This window comes from Pongo abelii, chromosome 1 (genome assembly GCF_028885655.2).
Source record: "Pongo abelii isolate AG06213 chromosome 1, NHGRI_mPonAbe1-v2.0_pri, whole genome shotgun sequence".
NCBI lineage: Eukaryota > Metazoa > Chordata > Mammalia > Primates > Hominidae > Pongo > Pongo abelii.
This window is the reverse complement of record NC_071985.2, coordinates 170,571,912-170,596,694: the sequence shown is the minus strand read 5'-3', so window position 1 is coordinate 170,596,694 and position 24,783 is coordinate 170,571,912. Positions and strand designations below refer to the sequence as shown.

At 35.1% G+C, this 24,783-nt stretch overlaps 1 protein-coding gene across 9 annotated transcripts in view; it reads right to left on the bottom strand.

The window, feature by feature from the left end:
- The window catches only part of DOCK7 (dedicator of cytokinesis 7), a 238,434-nt gene that overhangs the window by 87,565 nt on the left and 126,086 nt on the right, over nt 1-24,783 (bottom strand). For 6 of the 9 annotated variants that reach the window (XM_054533642.2, XM_024251423.3, XM_054533652.2 and 3 more), the window contains exons 19-25: nt 18,954-19,040; nt 16,316-16,547; nt 13,245-13,409; nt 10,210-10,379; nt 2,427-2,519; nt 1,130-1,219; nt 84-179 (exon numbers count right to left, since the gene is read on the bottom strand). In XM_054533642.2, coding sequence (XP_054389617.1) covers nt 84-179; nt 1,130-1,219; nt 2,427-2,519; nt 10,210-10,379; nt 13,245-13,409; nt 16,316-16,547; nt 18,954-19,040 — 933 coding nt within the window. The remainder of the gene's footprint in view (nt 1-83; nt 180-1,129; nt 1,220-2,426; nt 2,520-10,209; nt 10,380-13,244; nt 13,410-16,315; nt 16,548-18,953; nt 19,041-24,783) is intronic. The other 3 variants (XM_054533656.2, XM_009249569.4, XM_063712050.1) reach the window with 1 other exon arrangement.

Below are 24,783 nucleotides of genomic sequence, written 5' to 3'. Positions count from 1 at the left end.
AAGATTTCTAAGGTAACAAATGAGCTAGCATAAAATTGTTCACTAAGAAAAAATATTAAAGAACCTGCTCAGTTTTTGCTCACCATTAATTCAAAAAAGAACCAGGCTTGTTGCAAAGCTGATTCCCGAACGCTGCCACTGCAAACAACCCACTGCAAAGCCAGCTCCTCATGAAAAAGCTATCCAGAAGTAAATCCAAAGTTATTATAAAAGTCAAATCTGCTGATAACATAAACCAAATACTAATGCAAATACAAATGAAGATATAATGAGAATAAGCAAAATAAGGCACGTGAACCATTCAATGATGCACTGAAGACACCCATTAACAAAACGGCTATTTATGCATGTAAGACAGTGGTATGTGGAACAGCTGAAAAAATTACATGTTATCTTGCAGAAAAATGTAATTTTAAAAGGACAGGTAGAAGATAGCCTCCTAAATTGTACCTGCAAACAGAAACTAGACTAAAAACTTACAGTACAGTAACATTTTGTTTGTATCTTAAGCACATTTTTAAACATATGCAAATACATGCATGAACTTTGCTGGTACAATTTAGGAAATATATTTTAAAATTTAAACTTTGCTATGAGCCATTAATTTTCAAGTTTTCAGGTAAGGTCTTTTTAAAAAAAATAGCAGAAGATTTCTGCCTTATAATGGATATGCATACAAAGCATTTGCAAAGTAGTGTATATTAATATGAAAAAGGACTAACAAAACTGTGCATAAGGGAAGCAAATCAACATATCTTACTAAGAGTGACAATTTTTCTAACTCATCTTCCTTTCCCTGGAGATTTAAAACACAAAACAGAAGCAGTTACAGAAACAGAATTAAGAGTTGATACATTTTTTTGGTACTAAAATTTGATGATCAAATTTGAATTCACTAAATTCTAAAAATAGTCAGTTCCAAAGATATAAACATTATCATAATGTAAAAAAGTATACATTGACAAGATATGCCCCAAAAGGCATCAGACAAGCAATGCTTGTTCAGATATATTTTAAGCACAATGCAATTACTATAAGTATCTCATACTGGTTATGTAAAGAAATCTTACATCTATTTAATTGGTGAAATTATTTTCCCCCTCTATGAATTGTCTTCATATGAATCTACCTTTTTAGTTGGTAAGCGTCCCGTTAATGTTTGTAAGAAACTTGACGTCTCTGTGTGCGAAGACATACGATTACAACTTCGATCCATAGCCTATGGAGTGAAGATGAATGAATGACGAGATAACATTAACGTTTGCAGTGGATGACTTTGCAGCTGACGGATTATGTACAAGTTTAAAACAGAGTTTTATTATGGTTTCAAAAACCATCTATTTTATTGCTCATCTCATTTTCACCATGTTAAGCTGCTTTAATGACAATGCATAAATACTATCAAAATGGCTTCTATATATTTTTGGTCTTTAATTAAAGATGAGTATTTCAGTGATTATATAATATTCAGAGTGTTGCAAAGAATGAAACTTTTATCTGTGTGATCTATATACATGCACATATCTAGTAAAAATATATAAAAAGTAAAAACATACTTCTCAACTGGTCTCAGACCAAAAATCAGTAACTTTATATTAAATAAAGAAAAGAAAAAGTTTAGAATAATTTCTTTCAGTTTTTCATTATTATCAAAAACTACTATTCAGGTTTGTCATAAACGAAATCAAATATAAATCATTTACAATATTAGAAATGGAATTTAAAATTTTATTTAAGAACAGGATTTCCCTCCAAAGCCAACACAGATGAGAAGTATATTTTGAGATACCATGCAGTATTAGCTATCAAGCAACTAGTCTTAAGTAAGCAAAACCTAATTCAGCTAAGGTATAACAAATTTCATACTTTGCAACACAGTACAAATTAAAATGGATTTTTGCTTCTGGTATTGAGTCTTATAGCACGGGGATCATATACTGTTCACATTTAATTTCAACTTATTGCCAGTCTTTCTATTCGGTGATTAGGAAGAAAATAACAAGATAGTAAATGTTAAATGGAAATGATACAATAGTTACACTTTAAACCAAAAGCAAACAGAAAACTGTTGGGTTTTTTTCTCCACGTAAAAAATTTAAAAATTAAAAATTGCTATTAAAGACGTACTACCCCTAAAGAAGAAACTGTTATAAAAGCCATCAATTACATAAGCAGCAGGCACTGAAATATTGATAGGGTGTGTAAGGAAGAAAGAAGACAGAGATAGGAAATAGGAAAGAAGAACATTACTGGTGCAATTGGTGGTATTCATGCATAGTAGTTGGAAAATGTGCTAAGTAAACAAAAATACACACTTTTTAATGATTAAAAAAAGCAAGCCACTGAAATCATAGTATATACTAAAAAGTAATGTTCTAAAGGGAAACATCAGCAGCCAATAAAGAAACCTCTAATATAAACACCACCTGTGTTGATTCTGCACTTGGACTGGGGTTGGATCCCCATGGGGCAGCTTTTGGACCACCAGTGTTAACCCAGGAATTGGAGCGATCTAAACCCTAAGCATATAATAGAAAGCAGTTTGAAAGGAAAGAAATATTACATGTTGCATGCTATAAATTATTCTTAAAGAAATTCAGATCTTCTAATGCAAACATGTTTTTAATTAGTACTGTTAAAGCAACCAAAATTTGTAGGCACCTACAGAGTATTAGTTCATCAAAATTATCTTATTATATAACACAATTTTAAAAAAAATTGCCAAGACCATTAAGTATAGTATTTAAGGTAATTTTTCTTTATGTAAAGGAATACTCTTGAAGTACCAATAACTAATGTTCCCATAGCACCACACCCCCAAACTTTCTTTAAAGATAGTACAAGTTAGCAACAGATAACCTCCTCTGTATCTAACTGAGGTTTAAAGGAAAAAATGGAAGAAAAACTCTCCATTCTTTGTTATAAACTTTAATTTCATTCCATCTCTCATCAACTGAAAACTACTATGCAGTGATACTCCATAATTCTATTTGAGCTTGCTACCACCTTCACTCTCTTTTAGGGACAGACAGGAGAAATGAAGTAAAAACTTAAGAAAAAAATGATACCTAATATTTACTCCTTCCTAATAATGGATTTGGAGCTGCACTTGTAATAATAATGGGCTACTATTTATTAATAAATATTATAAGGAAAAACATTATGCTGGGGCTGTCTATAGGAATTATATCTTCATCATCATCTTCATTAATTTAAAATTTCTTTAAGACACTACTAAAGTATACGTCCAGAAGTGAATTTATGTTTATTTCTGTCTGAAAGGGGTTACTGTGATTCCAGGTGAAGGAAACAGAGGCTTTTCTTCTATTTCCTAAAACTGACTGATGGTCAGAATCACTTGAGAAGCTATATAAAATTCAGATCCTGGGCTCTATCTCTATAAATTCGATTCAGTAATTTGGACTGGGGACTTGAGAATCTAATAATTGGAAGTGAAGCAAGTTGTAAAAGATTTTCAAAGAATTATTAGGGTAAGAATAGCAAAGACAATCGAAGACAAGCTGATGTAAATGTATCAGGGCATGAGTACAGACCCAAACCAGAAACCACCAAAGGAAAGACAGGTAAAAGTGAAGAGTTGGAACAACTGTAATCAACTCTGTCTAGATATTAGTGTCATTTGGGAAGCTTAACAACAACAGTAACAAACAAATGTGCAGCGCCCTACCTTAAAACAATTAAATCAGAATTGCTGTGAGTGCGGCCCAGATATCAGTATTTTTTAAATACTTCAAGAGAAAATTTTAAAAAGAAAAGAAAGAAAAACTGCAACCCTCAAGGGCTTAGGTTTTAGGAGAATATTTCCTCCACCTTTTTTCATTTTTTCCAAAATATATAGAGAAGTTGAAATGATGGTACAATAATCACCCATTTCTCATCATTTTTGACAGTGATTGTCTAATACGGGAGTTAAGGTTCCAATCCAGGCTCTCCTGCTTACTAGCTGTAAAATCTAAGATAAATTACTTAATTTCTTTTTCAATTTCTTATCTATAAAATAAAAATGATGAGAGTGTCTCCCTTCATATGGTAAGAATAAAATTAAATAATGGAAGTAAATTACTAAGTTCAATGCCTTGAATATAGTAAACTCTCAAAAACAGTATTATAAAAATTTCCCATACATATTTTTCTTAAAATGCTTTCTATCAAAGTAAATTAGACAATATCAAAATACTAGTAAAATTATGCAATCAGATTTGTTTAAAATAAAATATCCGCCTTCTCAGAATCCTATTATAATATTTCAAATAAAAGCAAACCAAAAGCCTTATGTTTTTCATAGAAGTTAAAATAAAGTTTTCATTAGTCTCCAAAATTATGTCCAAGCCCAAAATTATGTCTTTTTTGTATAAAAGTGTAAAGTTCTTCCTACCATATTCAATTTTTATAGTCACTACTCATGTTACAAAAATAACAAAACACGAGCATTTGATTTTTGCAAAATTATAACTGTCCTCTTTTTTCTCATGAATTTCCACAAAAAGAATAAGGACTTTGCTGTACTCTTAAATTCACTTAACTTACTGTTTAATAATTTCATTTAAAACTACAATATATGATAATCGCTAATACGAGAATAAAAAAATCTTTGTGCTATAAATTATATTTATATACACAATACTGATGTTCTGAACAGTTATAATTACACTAGTCAAAACTAACTATTTAAAGAAAACTTGTGGCCAGTTATTTGGCAAAGCAAGTAAATTCCATAATTCAGGTGTTATAAAGCTAAGAATTATATCAAACAGCCCATATTTAAGCAAACTTATCACTTATATTTAATATAATAACTTTATGTTTACTGATTTCCAACAAACATGGAACAGATTAATCAAATGTGTGCCCACGTGTATGTAAGTGTGAGGTTTTTTTTGCCAAACCCCAATAACAGTATTGATTTCTTCCCTTACATATAGATAAGATCCTTGAGCAAGGTCCATACTATATTTAATATGACATCAACACTTGTGGTATATTACAAAGATTTTGCTTCATATCCACAAGTCCTCAGCATAGTGCCTAGCACACAGTAAGCTCTCAGTGTTTTAGAAATAAAAAAAAAGATGATATATGAGAAAGAAACGTATCAATGCAAAATTCCACTGACATTTGATAAAAAGCAATAAAGTTCAGACCTGATGTAACCATGTATTTACATAACTGAATGTTAAAAGACTATTGCTGGAATTAAGAAAGCACAGCTAGTTTTGGCAATATAAGTATGAAGAAGTCTCACAAATATTTTCACATTTACATTACAGCCACAGGAGTAATAAAAGCCTGTTCAGGTTATATAAATATTCTTAAATTTTAGGAGTTCTGTATTTTATACTGGGGAATAAAATATAACCAAAACTTTCATAAAGTCAAATCTCTGCAGATCTTTAAATACATAATTAATCCCAATAGTAAGAGGGCAAACAAAAGCATAATTCTGTTCTTAAACAAGTGATCTAGTCCTGTGGTGTTAACTCATACTAACATTTCTTCATTGGATAAATATCTACTGAGCACCTTGAATAAGTTAGACATTACAGGTGCCTTGGAACAAATATTCCCTGCCACGATTAAGTTTACACTCTGTTAAAGGGAGATAAACACTAAAAAAAAATCAACAAAGGAATACCTAATTCATATGCTACATTAAAAGGTAGCAAATGTCAGACAAAAAAAAAAAAAGACAAAAAACAGAATAAGGGGATTAGAAGGCTGAGGACACAGCCACTGGTTACACATTTAAATAAGATAATCAGAGTCAACCTCACTGAGAAGGTGGCCTTCAGAGTAAAGACTTAAAGGACTGAGAGAATAAGTCATTAGAAGATTATGCTCAGAGGAATGACATAATGACTTAATTTTTGTGTGTGTCTTAAGTCTTTTTTTTTTTTTTTGAGACAGAGTCTAGCTCTGTTGCCCAGGCTGGAGTGCAATGGCGCGATCTTGGCTCACCACAACCTCCGCCTCCTGGGTTCAAGTGATTCTCCTGCCTCAGCCTCCTGAGTAGCTGGGATTACAGGCATGCACCACCACACCCGGCTAATTTTTCTATTTTTAGTAGAGACGGGGTTTCTCCATGTTGGTCAGGCTGGTCTCGAACTCCCAACCTCAGGTGATCCACCTGCCTCGCCCTCCCAAACTGCTTGGATTACGGGCGTGAGCCACCACGCCCGGCCATGTCTTAAGTCTTTAAAGCAACATTCTGGTTGCTATGTTGTGAACAGAGCATAGGGTAGAAGTAGGGAAACCATCTTTAAAGCTAGTACATTAGTTCTGGGAGAGATGATGGTTGCTCAGACCAAGATGGTAGTAATGGAGATGGAAAGAAGTGTCTCTACCTTTCATGTATATCCAAATCTGAACAAAACTATTTAGAAAAAGCAGTTGAGTTTAGAACTCCAGAGAGAGATCTGTACTGGAAATATAATTTTGGGAATCATTAGCATAACATTTATGTGGTATTTAAAGCCATGGAACCTCATAAGCTCACCAAGGTAGAGTGTAGAGAGAAGACAAGAGAAGAGAAATAAGGGCAGAGGCCTGAAACACATCCAGATAAAGAGATCAGAAAAGGAAGAATCCACAAAGACTGAAAAGGTATAATCAGTAAACCAAGAGGGAAACCAACAGAATGTAGTACCCTGGAAGCCAAATGAATAGAATAAATCCCAGAGAAAAAAAAAATTTAACTGTGTGAAAAGCTGCTGGCAGGTAAAAGTAAGCTGAGTTCTGAAAACTAACCACTGGATTTAGCAACATGAAGGGTGCTGGTGACATTAACAAGGACAGTTTTGGTGGAAAATGGGAGGAATATTTGACTGAAGTAGAGATGACAGAAGTAAAAGAACTGCAGATAGCAAGTAAAGAAAATTCTTAAGGAATTCTACTATGAAAGGTAGCACAGAAATAGCAAGTAAGGTAGCAGCTGAAATACTAGAGAATAATTACTATAATTTTTATTTTTATTTAATTTTTGTGGGTACATAGTAGACATGTATTTATGGTTTACATGAGATATTTTGATAAAGGTGTATCATGTGTACTAATCACATCAGGATGAGTGGGGTATCCATCACCCCAAGCATTTATCCTTTGTGATACAAAGAATCAAATTATACACTTCTAGTTATTTTTAAATAACTAAATAATAAACAATATTTACCTATTTAATTATACAAATCACCCTGTTGTGCTATCAAATACTAGATCTTATGCACTCTTTCTAATTATTTTCCTGTACCTATTAACTATCTCCATTTACCTCCCAACACCCACTGCCCCTTCCCAGTCTTCGGTAACTATTATTCTACTCTCCATCTCCATGAGTTCAGTTGTTTTAATTTTTACCTTCTACAAATAAGTGAGAACCTGTGAAGCTTGTCTTTCTGTGCCTGGTTTATTTCACTTAATGTAATGATCTCCATTTCCATCCTTGTTGTTGCAAATGACAGGCATTCTTTTTTATGAGTGAATAGTATGCCATTGTATATATGTACCACATTTTGTTTATCCAGTCATCTGCTGATGGACACTTAGATTGCTTTCAAATGAGAGGAATTATTTTTTCAAAATGAGAAAAACAATAGCATGCCTGTATGTGAATGGGAATGATTCAGTATTTAGGGAGAAACTGATGATGTGGAAGAGATATGGAAAAACTGGTGGAGTGTAGATCTTGAGCAGGTGAGACCAGATGAGAGCTTGAGTGAAAGAAATTAATTTAGAAAAATAAATAGCTCATCTATTCATTTTTAATACAGAAGAGTATTAGGCAGTAGATAGTAGATGGTAATAGGTAGCTAGATAGGATGGTAAAAGTTTATCAAAGTTTTCTTCTGATGGTTTCAGTTGTCTCAATGAAATGGGAGATAAAATGAGAAAAGGAATGAGGGGAGAGGTGTTAGGAGGTTTGAGGTAATGAAAGAAGGAATTAAATCATTTCCTGGGAGAACAGGAAAGTGATGGAGATACAGAAATGCAGTATAATTGCCCAATAGCATTAAGGGCTCTTTTGAGGTTTATTTCAAATGAGACCAATCACCATGGTATTTCTCAAGACATGTTTAGCTGCACAGATGCTGACATGGCATAGGCAGTCAATTGGGTTTAACTATGGTTTCAGGTTTGGGAAAGATAAGGGAACTGAGGTTTGATTATAATTGGAGTAATTTTTTTTTTTTTTTTTGAAATAGAGTTTCACACTTGTCTCGCAGGCTGGAGTGCAATGGTGAGATCTCAGCTCCCTGCAACCTCCGTCTCCCAGGTTCAAGCGATTCACCTACCTCAGCCTCCCGAGTAGCCGGGATTACAGGCATCTGCCACCATGCCTGGCTAATTTTTGTATTTTTAGTAGAGGCAAGGTTTCACCATGTTGGCCAGGCTGGTTTTGAACTCCTGACCTCAGGTGATCTGCCCGCCTTGGCCTCCCGAAGTGCTGGGATTACAGGCATAAGCCACCACACCCAGCCTGATGGGAATAATTATAATGATTGCCCATAGACATTAAGCTGGCTAAGGAAGAAGAGAGAACATTAAGCGGGTGAGGCACAGTAAAAAGGTTGGAGGATCAAGATTAGAGATTGCAAAGGAGTAGATAAACTGTTAAGTTGAGGTACTACAAGAAAAACAAGACATAACAGAGAACAAAATACATGAAATTGAGATTGTGAAAATTAAAGTTATTGGTAATGACAAGATTGCAGGGGTGTCCAATCTTTTGGCTTCCCTGGGCCATACTGGAAGAAGAATTGTCTTGGGCCACACATAAAATACACTAACATTAATGACAGCTGATGAGCTTACAAAAAAAAAAAAAAAAATCCCCAAAAGAAACTCATAATGTTTTAAGAAAGTTTACAAATTTGTGCTGAGCTGCACTCAAAGCTGTCCTGGGCCACATGTGGCCTGCAGGCCACAGGTTGAACAAGTTTGATATAAAGGAAGACCATGACTGAGGTGGAGTGGAAAACAAGATCATCTAAACAAGAGTTTCTTGAACTGCCAGGTCAATAAAATAAGAAAAAATGAAGGGTAGCTATAAATAAACTTTAGATTCCTTATAATTTTGAGATAAAATTATATACATTATTAGTGATTATGACTAAATAATTCAATAGGAAGGTAGCTATCAAAAATTTTGCAATAAAAAGAAAACAACATAAAAGCTATGTAAATACTTGATTAGGACAAGGCTGACAAATTCTCATCTTGCAATGGCTTCCTAAGAAACTACCTTGTATTTATATATTTGTATATATTTTCATATATATTTTAAAAATCATTGATCCATTTAAAGGACATCTTGAAAAAAGGCAAAAAATCATTACATATATATATAGGCCACCTCTTTGTTCTAAATCTTGAGTTTATAATCTATTAAACATAAAAGAAATAACTCTAGAATTATGCTAAATGAGTCCTAATGTAAATCTTACAAAAATTAAGAGACAGTTTAAAAGAACCTTAAGGAAATGCTGTCTATAGCTTCTTTTCTTTAGGAAAGTTTCTGAAAATCCAAAAATCAAACTTATTCTATGAAGACCTATGCAGTATATAAATATACAGTATATAAATGCTAAGTACTACCTGTATTACAATAAAATATAATCAATAATGAAAACAGGAATAAAAAACCTGAGTTCTTTTCTTAAACATGGAAATAAATGTGTGTGTGGGGTGGGGGAAGCGTTCTCTTTTTGCAGCTGCCATAGTACTCAGGTTACTCTGCAGTATCCCTTATAAATAACTCTGAATATCACTCTTTCTAGTTTACAAAAATGGAAAATTGTTTAATCACTGTTCTGGATATTTTTTGGAGAAGAGGATCTCATGACTTAAATCAATGATGACATCTCTCTTCTACATATCAGTCACACAGATTTATTTTAATTCTACATGAAATCAATCTAGCCATTTTTGACATGATAGAGTATCAGACCAACAACAATAAGTTATATGCAACTAGTGATCCCAGACAAATTTTAGAATTTTTAGTGGAGTAGTTTGTAAGAGCAAGCATATTTAACAGAAAAATAAAACAGTGTTTACTGACAGAACAGAAATGTACAATTCCTTGCTAATTCCTAACTTACATACATCTCAAAATTCAGAATACATTACAACTGGATATTTCTCGTTTGTTCACAAAACAAAAAGCAAATTTATAGATGCATGTCTTCAGTTTACCTTACTCCCGATGATTGATCGAACTTCATCATCTGGTGACGTGGGAGTCCCAGATATATCTGGATTGCTATTACTAAGGCTTCGAGAACGATTTAAATTAAGGCTTGCAGGTCTCACCGCAGATCTAGCCATTGTGGCATAATGCACTGATCCTCCCAAACCCCCAGGACCTAGAGTTGCATATGAAATAGCACATAATTAAAGAAAATTAGTCAGGAAAGGATCTGAAAAAAATCTCTGCCACTTTAGAAAATTCCACAAAGATCATGAATTGCTTTGGTTTCCAAATAAAAAATATACTTTTTTTTTTTTTTTTTTTTTTTTTGAGACAGAGTCTCGCTTTGTTGCCAGGCTGGAGTGCAGTGGCTTGATCTTGGCTCACTGCAATCTCCGCCTCCCGGGTTCAAGCAATTCTCCTGCCTCAGCCTCCCAAGTAGCGGGGACTACAGGTGCGTGCCACCACGCCCAGCTAATTTTTGTATTTTTAGTAGAGATGAAGTTTCACCATGTTGGCCAGGATGGTCTCAATCTCTTGACCTCGTGATCTGCCTGAAGAGGCAGGGTCTTCTAAATAAAAAGTATTTATATATATATATATATATATACACACACATATATATATATATTTTTTTTAAACAGGCAGGTGCCATTTTTTTTTTTTATTAAGAGGCAGCACTGGAGTGCAGCAGTGAGACCATAGTTCACTATAACCTTGGACTCCTGGACTCCCACCTCAGCCTTCTGAGTAGCTAGGACTACAGGCACACACCACCATGCCCGGGTAAATTTCTCTCTCTTTTTTTTTGTAGAGACGGGGTCTTGCTATGTTGCCCAGGCTGGTTTTGAACTCCTGGCCTCAAGCAATCCTCCTCTCTTGGCCTCCTTGAAGCACTGGGAAATGTTTTTTTTAGAAAGAAAGAAAATAAAAACACTCAAGAACTAATGATTGCTGTACAAAGATACTCTATTTTACGGCAGTTTATAAAACCATATGAACTATAAATAAAATCGTTATCTCTTCAGTGTTTCTATAATTGTATATTACACATACAATAAAAACCAAAATTAATAGGAAACACACACACACACACACACACACACACACACAGCCCTTTCACTTCGGTATAGTTGGTATTTCAGACCCAAGATGCTCCAGCTGGTGTTTCTTCCCACCTCTCCTGCTCTACCCCTTGACAGTCACTAGAGAGAGTGCCAATTTATTGCTAACATCTCTTAAATTAAACTATGTTTTATTTCTCTACCTTCATTATTGCTAACATCTTTTAAATGACAGCATGTTTTATTTCTCTGTCTTCATCAGTGACAATGTGAATAACAAAATAGTATCTTTATGATATACATACAAAAAACTAAAGATAATTTTCAGATCCAAAGTGATAAAAAAGCAAAGGCAGCTGGGCGCGGTGGCTCACGCCTGTAATCCCAGCACTTTGGGAGGCCGAGGCAGGCGGATCACGAGGTCAGGAGACTGAGACCATCCTGGCTAACACAGTGAAATCCCGTCTCTACTAAAAATACAAATACAAAAAATTAGCTGGGCGTGGTGGCAGGCACCTGTAGTCCCAGCTACTCGAGAGGCTGAGGCAGGAGAATGGCGTGAACCTGGGAAGCAGAGCTTGCAGTGAGCCAATATTGCGCCACTGCACTCCAGCCTGGGCGACAGAGCGAGACTCCATCTCAAAAAAAAAAAGCAATGGCTCCCTTTTTGCCTGACTAAAATCAAGCCTAACATCATCTTCCAACCTGTCTTTTATTTTTAAAATAAAACATCCAGGAATTATAGTGTTAATTTATCTTCATCTTTCTGAATGTCATATTTGCAAATGATATTAATACATACCTGTTGCCTAATTAATTCATACAATCTTTCAGGTCAGCATGTTAAAAAAAAAGATGCTTTGCAAAATCTGTGGAATTCTAATAGCGTACTGAACAAAACAGTAAATGGAGGAGCACTGTAGATATTACATAATCACTCACACATTCATGTCAAGTGGTATAATTTTAAAAATTAAGATAGGAAATTATAAACCAGAATATAAATGTCAATTGCTTTTCTTTTTGCAATTAAGTAAAGAAATAAATTGGGCTAAAACTTAAAATCAGGCTACTATTATGTCTAGTTTTCATAACGAATGTCACAATTATTAGTCACTGTTATCAATGTCAACATTGCCAAAAGCTGATAAAGGGCACTTGCCATTATCATTACTGTCATACAGACATATATGTGAGTAGGTTAAATGATATGCACAACATAATCATTAGTTAGTTAAATGAACAACTAAAGGATTATTCACACTAAGACATCTCCCACCATTACCTCCACTATCACCAGTGGTACACAAAAGACAATAACAAATCGAGTCTCCAATACTCAGAAAGGTTATACTATTTCACTGACCATGAAGAGATCAGAACTCTTCTAGAGAACAATCTTCTATATCACTGTAGGTTTCAAAGAGTTTTCAGGAAACTACCGAGCCACCACATTTCTCCTTTAATGCCCAACAGCACTCTGAATGACAAATACAAGATTCTATTTTTCTTGTCTTTTTTATGTTTAAAAGACAGGATCTCACTCTGTTGCCCAGCTGGAGTGCACTGGCAAGATCATAGCTCACTCTGGCCTCAAATTCCTGGGCTCATGAGATCCTCGCACCTCAGCCACCTAAACAGCTGGGATTACAGGGGCAAGCAATTCCTTATCTTAACAAGGAATGATAAAATGCTTCCAGAGACAAAGTTATTTTCAAAGTTCATTTCCAAAAATTAACTCAACCAAGAACTCTAATTCAAACTAAAGCAAACTGTATAAAAAAAGATGTCTAAAAATGTAACTTATTTATCTCTTTAACTTCAGCACCTAGGCACAGTGAATGGTACTTAGCAGATGTTCAATAAATGTTTGCCATTGAATAAATGGATCACAGTATGGACTACAAAATTATCTCAATACTGACATGAACATATAATTTATGAAAGACAGCTTCATAGTAAAAAGAATAAAATACCTGGTGATGATGAATTAGGGTAAGTATTTGGTAGGCGGAAAACATAATGAATATATGATGCAAGAAGGCTGTTTCTGCCATGTTGGTCATGATTTCCTTCCAAGTTTTTGTGAAGTCGATTTATAATTGATGCCATGGCTTCAAAAGATGCTTGACCTAGGTTAACTTTTCAGAAAGAAGTATGTACCTTTGCTTTAACGTTTTTTAGACTGTAAATTCCACGAAGATCAACGTTTTGTCATCTTTACATACTTTAAGTATAGTGACTACACAGTAAGTTTATAAAGATGATTACTATTTGATATTGACTTTTAATGACATGTTGCATTAGCTGAGCCAAAAATACTTCTCTGAACAAAATGAGAATGAAAATTATATGGGTTTGATTAGTCAAAAAAGAAAACAATGCTCAACAGATATGTTATTTAGTAAAACAATACAAAGTACATGAGAAGAAAGAAAATACATCGTGTGTAATACCTTAAGAAGCAATTTCTCATTTTAAAGATTACTCCAAAATTTAAATAGCATACAAGGGCATATATTACTTTTGTTTAAAAAAATCAACAACAAAATAGATTATTGAAAATATTAACAGTATAATAAGAAAATAGTGAATAAGCAACTTGATTGGAATGAGTGAATCTGTAAAATGATTAGAAGGAAAAAAAAAAAAAGAGGGGGCTAGAAAAACAGGTTGAGGTAAGACTACAGCATTTTAAATCCCAGGCTAAGCAATACCTACTCAGTCACTCAAGTCAGTATGTAACAATAATTTTACAAAAATTGGGGAATTGTGATAAATTGCACACTGAATAAATGGGTAAACTGAACAGTCACTTTGAGCAATACGATCTTAGATTCTATAATTTATTTAACCAAGACAGCAAACTATGAAGAGATAATGAGGCCAATTAAGTTTTCCCAAAAGTAGAATAATCAGATAAAATGGTCATTTAGGAAGATTAATCTATATATACTGAACTACAGGGGAAAGAGACCAGAGACAAAAACCTGAGTGAAGTTAAGTGATCCTACCTGTGTTTCTGGTTAATCCTTTTCCTTTTTCTTACAGTAGCTACTCCAAGTTACCAGAATCCTTCTCAAAACTAAGGTCCTCCTAATCCCTCCTTAGCAAATCTTGCCTTCTACCTCACAGAAGAAATGTATAAAGCATGAAAGTTCTCATGTTTTTCTTTTTCTTTTTTTTTTTATTTTTTAGAGATGGGGTCTTGCTATGTTGACCAGGCTGGTCTGGAACTCCTAGCCTCAAGCAATCCTCCCATCTTGGCCTCCCAAAGTGCTGGGATTATAGTTGTGAGCTACCACACCTGGCCAAAAGTCCTCATATTTTTCTACAAATTTATCAGAATCTGAAATTACTTTATCTCCTCTCCAAAGGAAGTAGTGCCCTCTCCTATGTAAGAGTGATCTATCACCTTTACTCTTGTCTCACAGAATTACTTCATTAATTAACCTCTTTTCTCCCCATATATTTTTCTCCCTTCTCCCATTTGAGCATGTTTAGATGCTGATTTCTCTCAGCATATAAACATGCTAAAATGTCTCCACTCTTTTGCCCTACTCAACCCTGCTTTCTCTTCTAACTTAACTTCTTAAACAGTAGTATAGCTTCTTGTATTTATTTTATCATCTATTTGCTTCTTAATTCCCTGTAATCTGGCTTCTACCTTCACTTAGACTAAAATTACTGATGTAATTTCACGAGTAGACATTTCTCAAGTATACTAGATAAGAGAGAGAGGGACTCTGAAACCAGTTTGAATCTTGGCTCTCAAACATAAATAAAGCACATAGCATTATTCCTGGTACACAGTAAATGCTATGCTAGTGTTTGCAATTACTGTTATTACTATTATTTTACTTATATATTTCTGTAACTGTACACTCTATGATCTCACAATCCATTCTCTCTTCTCCATCCCATTGTCACCTATGTTTTAACAGGAACTCATCATTTTTTGTATGAAATTCCACAAGACTCCTAATTTGTCTCCCGGCCTGTAGGTTTTCCCACTTTTAACTCATTTCTACATAGCATAGCCATCTTTTTCTAGTCAAACTTGGTCATGTTACTTCTCTAATTAAGACCAGATCCTTCAAAGGCTATTTATTCCCTACAGAAAAAGTCCCAATTTCCTAAAGTGTGGAAGACCCAACTTCATCTCCCACTCTCCATATTACCTCTAATCAATCCTCCAATTTAAAACTAATTACTTAAAATTCCTCCCCCAAATTCATTCTGAGTTCATTATGTCTGTGTACTATGTACATGCTGTTTCATGCTGTTTAATCTCCTTGGAATAATATTTACCTGTCAGACTCCTATTCATCTTTAAATACTCAACCCAGGAATTATTTCTACTTATAAATCTCCCCTAAAAAAACTCAAATAATTGAATATTCCTCTCCTTTGTGCCACTAGTCAAACATAAAAATTCTGTCTGGTTAGCTGAAATTTCTTTCAACTTCCCTGCAGGATTTGGGTGAAAGCTGTTGGTAAAAAAATAAGGAGTTAACCCTGAAAAACGATGGGAATGAAGAACACCTTTCCTTCCAGAATTATAGAAAATAAAAAGAGAATACAGAGACTAAGCAAATGAAGGAAAGAAGAGCTACATTAAGTGGAGGATAGCAGGTGAATGAAAATGTAGAGTAGGTAGATTATACATCCTGTAAAATACAACATGATTAACCTGTTTGCCTGTTTTCTTAACTAGTCTGTGAGATGTTCAAGTCAGGAACCATGCCCTGAACAGTGCCTATCAGTGTCAGGTACATAGTAAGTGCTTAATAAATATTTGGTAAATAAATAAATAAATTTGTTTCTATAATTTGAGTATATGCCTATAGAACACATTTTATAAAAACAAAATAAAAGTTATCATTTTCTGGCATTATAAACAAGTAAATAACATCTTCCCCTCCAAATCAAATATAGTCCTTATATATAGCAAATAGAAATCATGGTTTTTGGGTTTTTTTTAAACAAAATTTAGAAATGTCAAGTTATAAATTTCATGTCTCATCCCCAAACAAAAGTAAATTACCTATTTGGCCAGCAATGACAGGAGGTCTAATAACTAAAAGTATCAGTTTATCTAGCAGAAGATGAAGAAATCGGACCACTGGTTCCAACTGGGATGAATTCAGTGCTGAAATACTGCTCTTCAATTCATTTTCTAAGTTATTTTCCATGATTCGCATGTCCCCAATTCGGACTGGGAACATGTGTTCATCCAGAGCATTGACCAGAGCAAAAAATTTGTCAAGATAAGGATCCTAAAACAAAGAATAAACAAAAGCACTAAACACTTATAACTTTGTAAATTTCCCAATTCTAAAGGACCATGGACCACAAACATGTCATATTACTTGATAACACTAAAAAGTTCATGTAGGTATACAAACATTGTTTCCAATTAAACAAATCTATTTTCATTTATCATTACAAAATGATCACTTCAAATACTATTAGTTACTTAAGAAAACTACTGATACTAATTAAGATTTTTTTTTTTTTAGTTTTAGTTTGCTCTATTAGTTTGAAGTTCAATTATTGCGGCAGGCATATTAGTAACCTACTTTTGTCCATTATTAATTTATTGTCTTTCAGCTCCAAAGCCTTTGGATATAAGGCAAACTCATCGCCAAATCTTATAATACTGGAGTCATTCTTTTACTGGAGACTACCTGTGTAGTTCTAAATAAAATCTATATACTACCAACTTTCTTCCTAAAGACAGCACAGAGGTGCTGTATCTTCTTATTTTCCCCTACCTCACTGTGCAGAAAATAATTAACATAGTGGGCTTAAGACAGCTATTCTTTGAAAGTCCTGTTTACAAGTTTGGCCTTGGGCTAATTACTGGGAACTTGGATTTCAGGGGGGTTCCCATTGACAGAGATGGCTCACTGTGCCTAAAACGTTTGTGCAAAACAATATGGTATAAGCTGAACACTCACTTTCCTTCTGGGAATCTGTAATTTTGGTACATGTTAGGCAAAGGGTGCCTATGTGACAAGCCCCTAGTAAAAACCCTGGGAATTGAGTCTGTACTGAACTTCTGTGGCACACAACATTTCACATATGTTGTTTCAACTTGCCCCATGTGATTCCACTGGGAGAGGACTTTTGGAAGCTTACTTCTTGTTTCCTCTGGACTTCACCCCATGAGCCTTTTCCCTTTGTGAATTCTGCTTTTCATTCTTTCACTAAAATAAATCATAGCTCTGAGTATGACTATATGCTGAGTCCTGTAAGTCCTCCTAGCAAATCACTGAACCTGAGATGGCTTTGGGAAGTCCCTCTACACCACCCTTTCCGTGTATAGGTTAGTGAAGCCCTGAATTTCATTTTAAATACTTGCTTCTTCTCCCTCTACATATTCTCCATGGAAAATCCCATTTACCAATATAGTTTCAGCTATCACATTTATTCTGTTACCTCCAAACCCAAACTTCAAACTAATTACAACCACCTACAGGACATCTCCATCTGAAGTACATAGGCACTTCAAACTCAACAGGTTCAAAAATAAACTCACAGGCACCATAACTGCTTCCCCTTAGCATGGTCCCAAAAGTACTTCTCTCATATTCTCTATTTAGGGTAGAAATTACCATCCACCTGGACTCTATGGCATTCAAGGTCCTTCACAATCTATTACCAGCCTTCTATCCTTATGTATCATGATTTCCTATGCACTTTAAACTATTTTCACACCAGGTTACCTAATGGTCCTTAGACTACTGTAACTCTGTACTTGCTACTCATTATCTGAGTTGTCCACTCTCCCTTTCTCTGAGTAGCAAATGGCTACTTATAAATGCAACATCTCAGTCCCTAGCAGAACAGATAACTCTTCCCTCTGTACCTCAAAGAATTTAGTTAATATATGTAACACTGTACTAATTTTATCATACTTTTTACACTTTCCCATATTACACTGTAAGGTTCTTGAAGGAAAAGCTCTTTCCTCAACAGGTAACATCACTGATCTCATGGAACTTACCATCTAATGTGGGAAAGAAACAATAAACAAATGTGTATGTATGTGTGTTATATACACACACACAAACAGAAAGAGTGACAGAGTCAAAGCGCAACAGAGAAGCTGGGCGTAGGCAGTAGTAAGTGCAGGGTAAGATGACATACAGTAATGAGGCTGCTATGTTTTAAAGAGTAACCAAGGAAGGCCTCTCTGAGGGGAAGAGAAACTCTAATTCATAAGTCAAATGAATACCAGGAGGAAAAGCATTCCAGGCAGAGAAAGAGGATGTATAAAACCTATTAGAACTTGGTATATTCCAAAAATAAGGAATTTGGAACAAATGATCCCTAAAAACTCTTTCCATTTGAAATACTCAAGTCTATGAGAAATAAAGTGAGCTGATGATGGTTTCTCAATTCTAATTATTCTGCCATGTACCAGAAACTTAGAAAAAACATGAAGTCAACGACATTCTGAAACAAAAATGTTTGCTTTTGTTGACATTCAATGACATTTTGTTGATTCTTTTTTAAAAAATCTTGTAAATACTTTATGTTTTTAACTGACATATATTCTCATAAATATGACAGCAATGACAGATTTATGACAGGTAACAAAACTGACATCACAAGTATTAGATATTATGTTCAATTTATTTAAGTGAAATTTGATAATAAAAATTATTAAAACTCACTTGTGTATGGATAGATGAAACAGCAACAACTTCAACATTAAAAACACCTTTGTGATTATCTACCCATTTCATGCCAGGAAGAGGAACCTGTAAGATATTAAATATAATGATCACAGATGCTTAAGTAGATTATGAATTCTGAAAATAAATAAAAATTACAATATCCCAATGAGAAAAATATTGTGAAAATATATTTTTACTCACTGTAAATAAATTAAGAGCTTCTATATTTCATTTTTATTTCAAAATTAAGCAATGTTTTCTACAAAAGAACTAAAAGTCTCCAGGAGCAAAAAGCATAAAATAATACACACAAAATTTCTATCTTCCCAGAGATATATCCCCTTATATCATTCTAAACCTTCATCTATGTACATATATTTTTATACACATTTGTATATACTTAATACCAAACATTTTGAAACCAGTTTTTCATTTATTACATTTTGAATCTCTTTTCATGTCAATAAATTCAAATTTACAATATCATTTTAATGGCTTATAATATTTCATTTTAAACATTCCTATTATATTTTAATTGGGTCCTAAAATATTTGCAAGCAAAAGAAGCCTGTTGGTTTAAGGATCCAAAAACTTTTTTTTTTTTTTTTTTTAAATAGTGTCTCGCTCTGTCACCCAGGCCGGAGTGCAGTGGCATGATTTCGGCTCACTGCAATCTCCGCCTCCCAGGTTCAAAGGATTCTCCTGCCTCAGCCTCCCGAGTAGCTGGGACACGCCCAGCTAATTTTTGTATTTTTAGTAGAGACAGAGTTTCACCATGTTGGCCAGGCTGGCCTTGAACTCTTGACCTCAGGTGATCTGCTTGCCTTGGCCTCCCAAGGTGCTGGGATTACAAGTGAAAGCCACCATGCCAGGCCGAAAAGATTTTTTCAGAAGTAAATTGCTAGGAATGTCAAATTTATTTCATAAAAAATAACTTTTAAAAGTACATAAATTCTCTCTATTCCTCCTGCTAAGTACAGCTAAAAACTCTGAAACCTGACATATAAATGAACATAAAGACTCTGAAAGGTAGAGAGAAAAAAGATGATAGGCTAGAGATCTCAGGATGCAAGAAACGACAAGGCAGCATTTCCTGGGTTTTACTGTTGCCTCACATATCCTGGACTGAGTGCTAGAGAGGATGGCAACCCAGAAACGCCAAAAGAAGTGGAGAAACAAAGCCCCAAGAAAAGCCTGCTCTCTCTGGCCAAAGACAATAATATTCCAGCTAGTTACAAGGGAACAAATCTTGGCCCCACTCTCGCCTCCCTACACTGAATGGAGAGCCTAGGCAGCCACCCTTAGCAGCCTGAAATGAGGTACCCCTCTCCCCAACTCATGCCACACACATTGGGGTGCTATCAAAGAAGACAGAGTTGAGAATCTGTCCCTTGCCTGGTGATAACAAGCCCCCAACCAACAGAGGTGACAGTAGAGGCCATGTGGAGCAGTAACAAGGTGCCCCCCTCCCTCACAACCAGGAAGGGGTCAGCAAAGGGCTCGTGGGGAACCTGAAATTCCACCTTCACCCAGTAATGAGCCCCCTCACTGGATCCACCCTAGAAAGTAAAAGGAGGCAGAGTGGGTAATGTGGACCTTCACCTCTACCTGACAGCAGCACCTCCGGCCCCCACTGCTAAAACAGAGTATTTCAGTAAGATCTAGAGTCGCATGGTAACTATAATGTACTGGATGTAATTAAAAATTATTCATCATATCAATACTAGGAAACTCTCAACTGAAATGAGAAAAGACAATCATCAGACACTAATACTAAGGTGACATAGATGTTAGATAGACCCGACAAGGACTTTAAAGCAGGTATCATTAAAAATGTTTCAACAAGCAATTATGAATATCTTTTAAACAAATGAAAAAAGACTCACCAAAACAAAAAAAAAGAAAAATACAAGAGATTTCTTTCCTATGGTTTTATCGTTTTTTATCATGTATAGAAAATAAAACCAAATAAATTCAAATCCCCATTACCAAATTTCAACACTAATTAGATAAGAAATTCAACATCTATGACAGGATCAAATTCACACACAACAATGTTAACCCTGAATGTAAACGGGCTAAATGCCTCAATTAAAAGACACAGACTGGCAAACTAGATAAAGAGTCAAGACCCATCGGTGTGCTGTATTCAGGAGACCCACCTCATGGCCAAAGGCACACATAGGCTCAAAATAAAGGGATGGAGGATTATTTACCAAGCAAAAGGAAAGCAAAAAAAAAAAAAAAAAAAAAAAAAAGCAGGGGTTGTAATCCTAGTCTCTGATGAAACAGACTTTAAACCAACAAAGATCAACAGAGACAAAGAAAGGCATTACATAATGGTAAAGGGATCAATGCAATAACAAGAGCTAACTAACCTAAATATATATGCACCCGATAGAAGAGCACCCAGATTCATAAAGCAAGTTATTAGAGACCTACAAAGACAATCAGACTCCCACACAATAACAGTGGGAGACTTTAACACCCCACTGTCAATATTAGATCAACAAGACAGAAAATTAACAAGGGTGTTCAGGACTTGAACTCAGCTCTGGACCAAGTGGACCTAATAGACATCTACAGAACTCTCCACAACAAATCAACAGAATATACATTCTTCTCAGCACCTCATCACACTTATTCTAAAATTGACCACATAATTCGAAGTAAAACACTCCTCAGCAAAGGCAAAAGAAAGGAAATCATAACAGTCTCTCAGACCACAGTGCAATCAAATTAGAACTCAGGATTAAGAAACTCACTCAACTACATGGAAACTGAACAACTTGCTCCTGAATGACTACAGGGTAAATAATGAAAGGAAGGCAGAAATAGATGTTCCTTGAAACCAATGAGAACAAAGACACAACGTACCAGAATCTCTGGGACACATTTAAAGCAGTGTGGACAGGGAAATTTATAGCACTAAATGACCACAAGAGAAAGCAGGAAAGATCTAAAATTGACACCTTAACATCACAATTAAAAGAACTAGAGAAGCAAGAGCAAATAAAGTCAAAAGCTAGCAGAAGACAAGAAATAACTAAGATCAGAGCAGAACTGAAGGAGACAGAGTCATGAAAAACCCTTCAAAAAAATCAATGAATCCAGGAGCTGGTTTTTTGAAAAGATCAACAAAATAGACCACTAGCCAGACTAGTAAAGAACAAAAGAGAGATGAATCAAATAGATGCAATAAAAAATGATAAAGGGGATATCACCACTGATCCAACAGAAATACAAAATGCCATCAGGGAATACTATAAACACCTCTATGCAAATAAACTAGAAAATCTAAAAGAAATGAATAAATTCCTGGATACATACACCCTCCCAAGTCTAAACCAGGAAGAAGTTGAATCCCTGAACAGACCAATATTCAAGTTCTGAAATTGAGGCAGTAATTAATAGCCTACCAACAAAAAAAGTCCAGGACCAGATGGATTCATAGCTGAATTCTACCAGAGGTACAAAGAAGAGCTGGTACCATTCCTTCTGAAACTATTCCAAACAACAGAAAAAGAGGGACTCCTCCCTAACTCATTTTATGAGGCCAGCATCATCCTGATACCAAAACCTGGCAGAGACACAACAAAAAAAGAAAATTTTCTTTTCAAAAGAAAAGAAAATATCCCTGATCAACATCGATGTGAAAATCCTCAATAAAATACTGGCAAACCGAATGCAGCAGCACATCAAAAAGCTTATCCACCAAGATTAAGTCAGCTTCATCCCTGGGATGCAAGGTTGGTTCAACATACACAAATAAATAAATGTAATCCATTACATAAACAGAACCAGTGACAAAAACCACATGATTATCTCAATAGATGCAGAGAAGGCCTTCAACAAAATTCAACACCCCTTCATGCTAAAAACTCTCAATAAACTAGGTATTGATGGAACATATCTCAAAATAATAAGACCTATTTAAGACAAACCCACAGCCAATACTATACTGAATAGGCGAAAACTGGAAGCATCCCCTCTGAAAACTGGCACAAGACAAGGATGCCCTCTCTCACCACTCCCATTCAACACAGTATTGGAAGTTCTGGCTAGGGCAATCAGGCAAGAAAAGAAATAAAGGTATTCAAATAGGAAAAGAGGAAGTCAAATTTGTCTCTGCAGATGACATGATTGTATATTTAGAAAACCCCATTGTCTCAGCCCAAAATCTCCTTAAGCTAATAAGCAACTTCAGCAAAGTATCAGGATACAAAATCAATGTGCAAAAATCACAAGCATTCCTATACACCAATAACAGGCAGAGAGCCAAATCATGAGTGAACTCCCATTCACAATTGCTACAAAGAGAATAAAATACCCAGTAATACAATTTACAAGGGGTATGAAGGACCTCTTCAAAGAGAACTACAAATTACTGCTCAAGGAAATAAGAAAGGACACAAATAAATGTAAAAACATTCCATGCTCATGGATAGGAAGAATCAATATCAGGAAAATGGCCATACTGCCCAAAGTAATTTATAGATTCAATGCCATCCCCATCAAGCTACCATTGACTTTCTTCAGAGAACTGGAAAAACTAAACTTCATATGGAACCAAAAAAGAGCCCGCAGAGCCAAGATAATCATAAGCAAAAAGAACAAAGCCGGAGGCATCACACTACCTGACTTCAAACTATACTACGAGGCTACAGTAACCAAAACAGCATGGTACTGGTACCAAAACAGACACACAGACCAAGGGAACAGAACAGAGAGGCCTCAGAAATAACACCACACATCTACAACCATATGATCTTTGACAAACCTGACAAAAACAAGCAATGGGGAAAACTGGTGTTGGGAAAACTAGCTAGTCATATGCAGAAAACTGAAACTGGACCCTTCCTTACACCTTAAACAAAAATTAACTCAGGATGGATTAAAAACTTAAACATAAGACCTAACATCATAAAAATCCTAGAAGAAAACCTAGGCAATACCATTCAGGACATAGGCATGGGCAAACACTTCATGTCTAAAACACCAAAAGCAATGGCAACAAAAGCCAAAATTGACAAATGGGATCTAATTAAACTAAAGAGCTTCTGGACAGCAAAAGAAACTATCATCAGAGTGAACAGGCAACCTACAAAATGGGAGAAAATTTTTGCAATCTATCTATCTGACAAAGGGCTAATAACCAGAACTACAAAGAACTTAAATAAATTTACAAGAAAAAAATAAACAATCCCATCAAAAAGTGGGCAAAGGGTATGAATAGACACTTCTCAAAAAAAGACATTTATGCAGCCAACAAACATATGGAAAAAAAGCTCATCATCACTGATCAATAGAGAAATGCAAATCAAAACCACAATGAGATACCATCTCACACCAGTTAGAATGGCGATCATTAAAAAGTCCGAAAGCAACAGATGCTGGAGAGGATGTGGAGAAATAGGAACACTTTTACACTGTTGGTGGGAGTGTAAATTAGTTCAACCATTGTGGAAGTCAGTGTAGCAATTCCTGAAGGATCTAGAACTAGAAATACCATTTGACCCTGCAATCCCATTACTGGGTATATACCCAAAGAATTATAAATTATTCTACTATAAAGACACATGTGCACATATGTTTACTGCAGCACTATTCACAATAGCAAAGACTTGGAACCAACCCAAATGCCCATCAATGATAGACTGGAGAAAGAAAATGTGGCACATATACACCATAGAATACTATGCAGCCATAAAAAAGGATGAGTTCATGTCCTTTGCAGGGACATGGATGAAGCTGGAAACCATCATACTCAGCAAACTAACTCAAGAACAGAAAACCAAACACCACATGTTCTCACTCATAAGTGGGA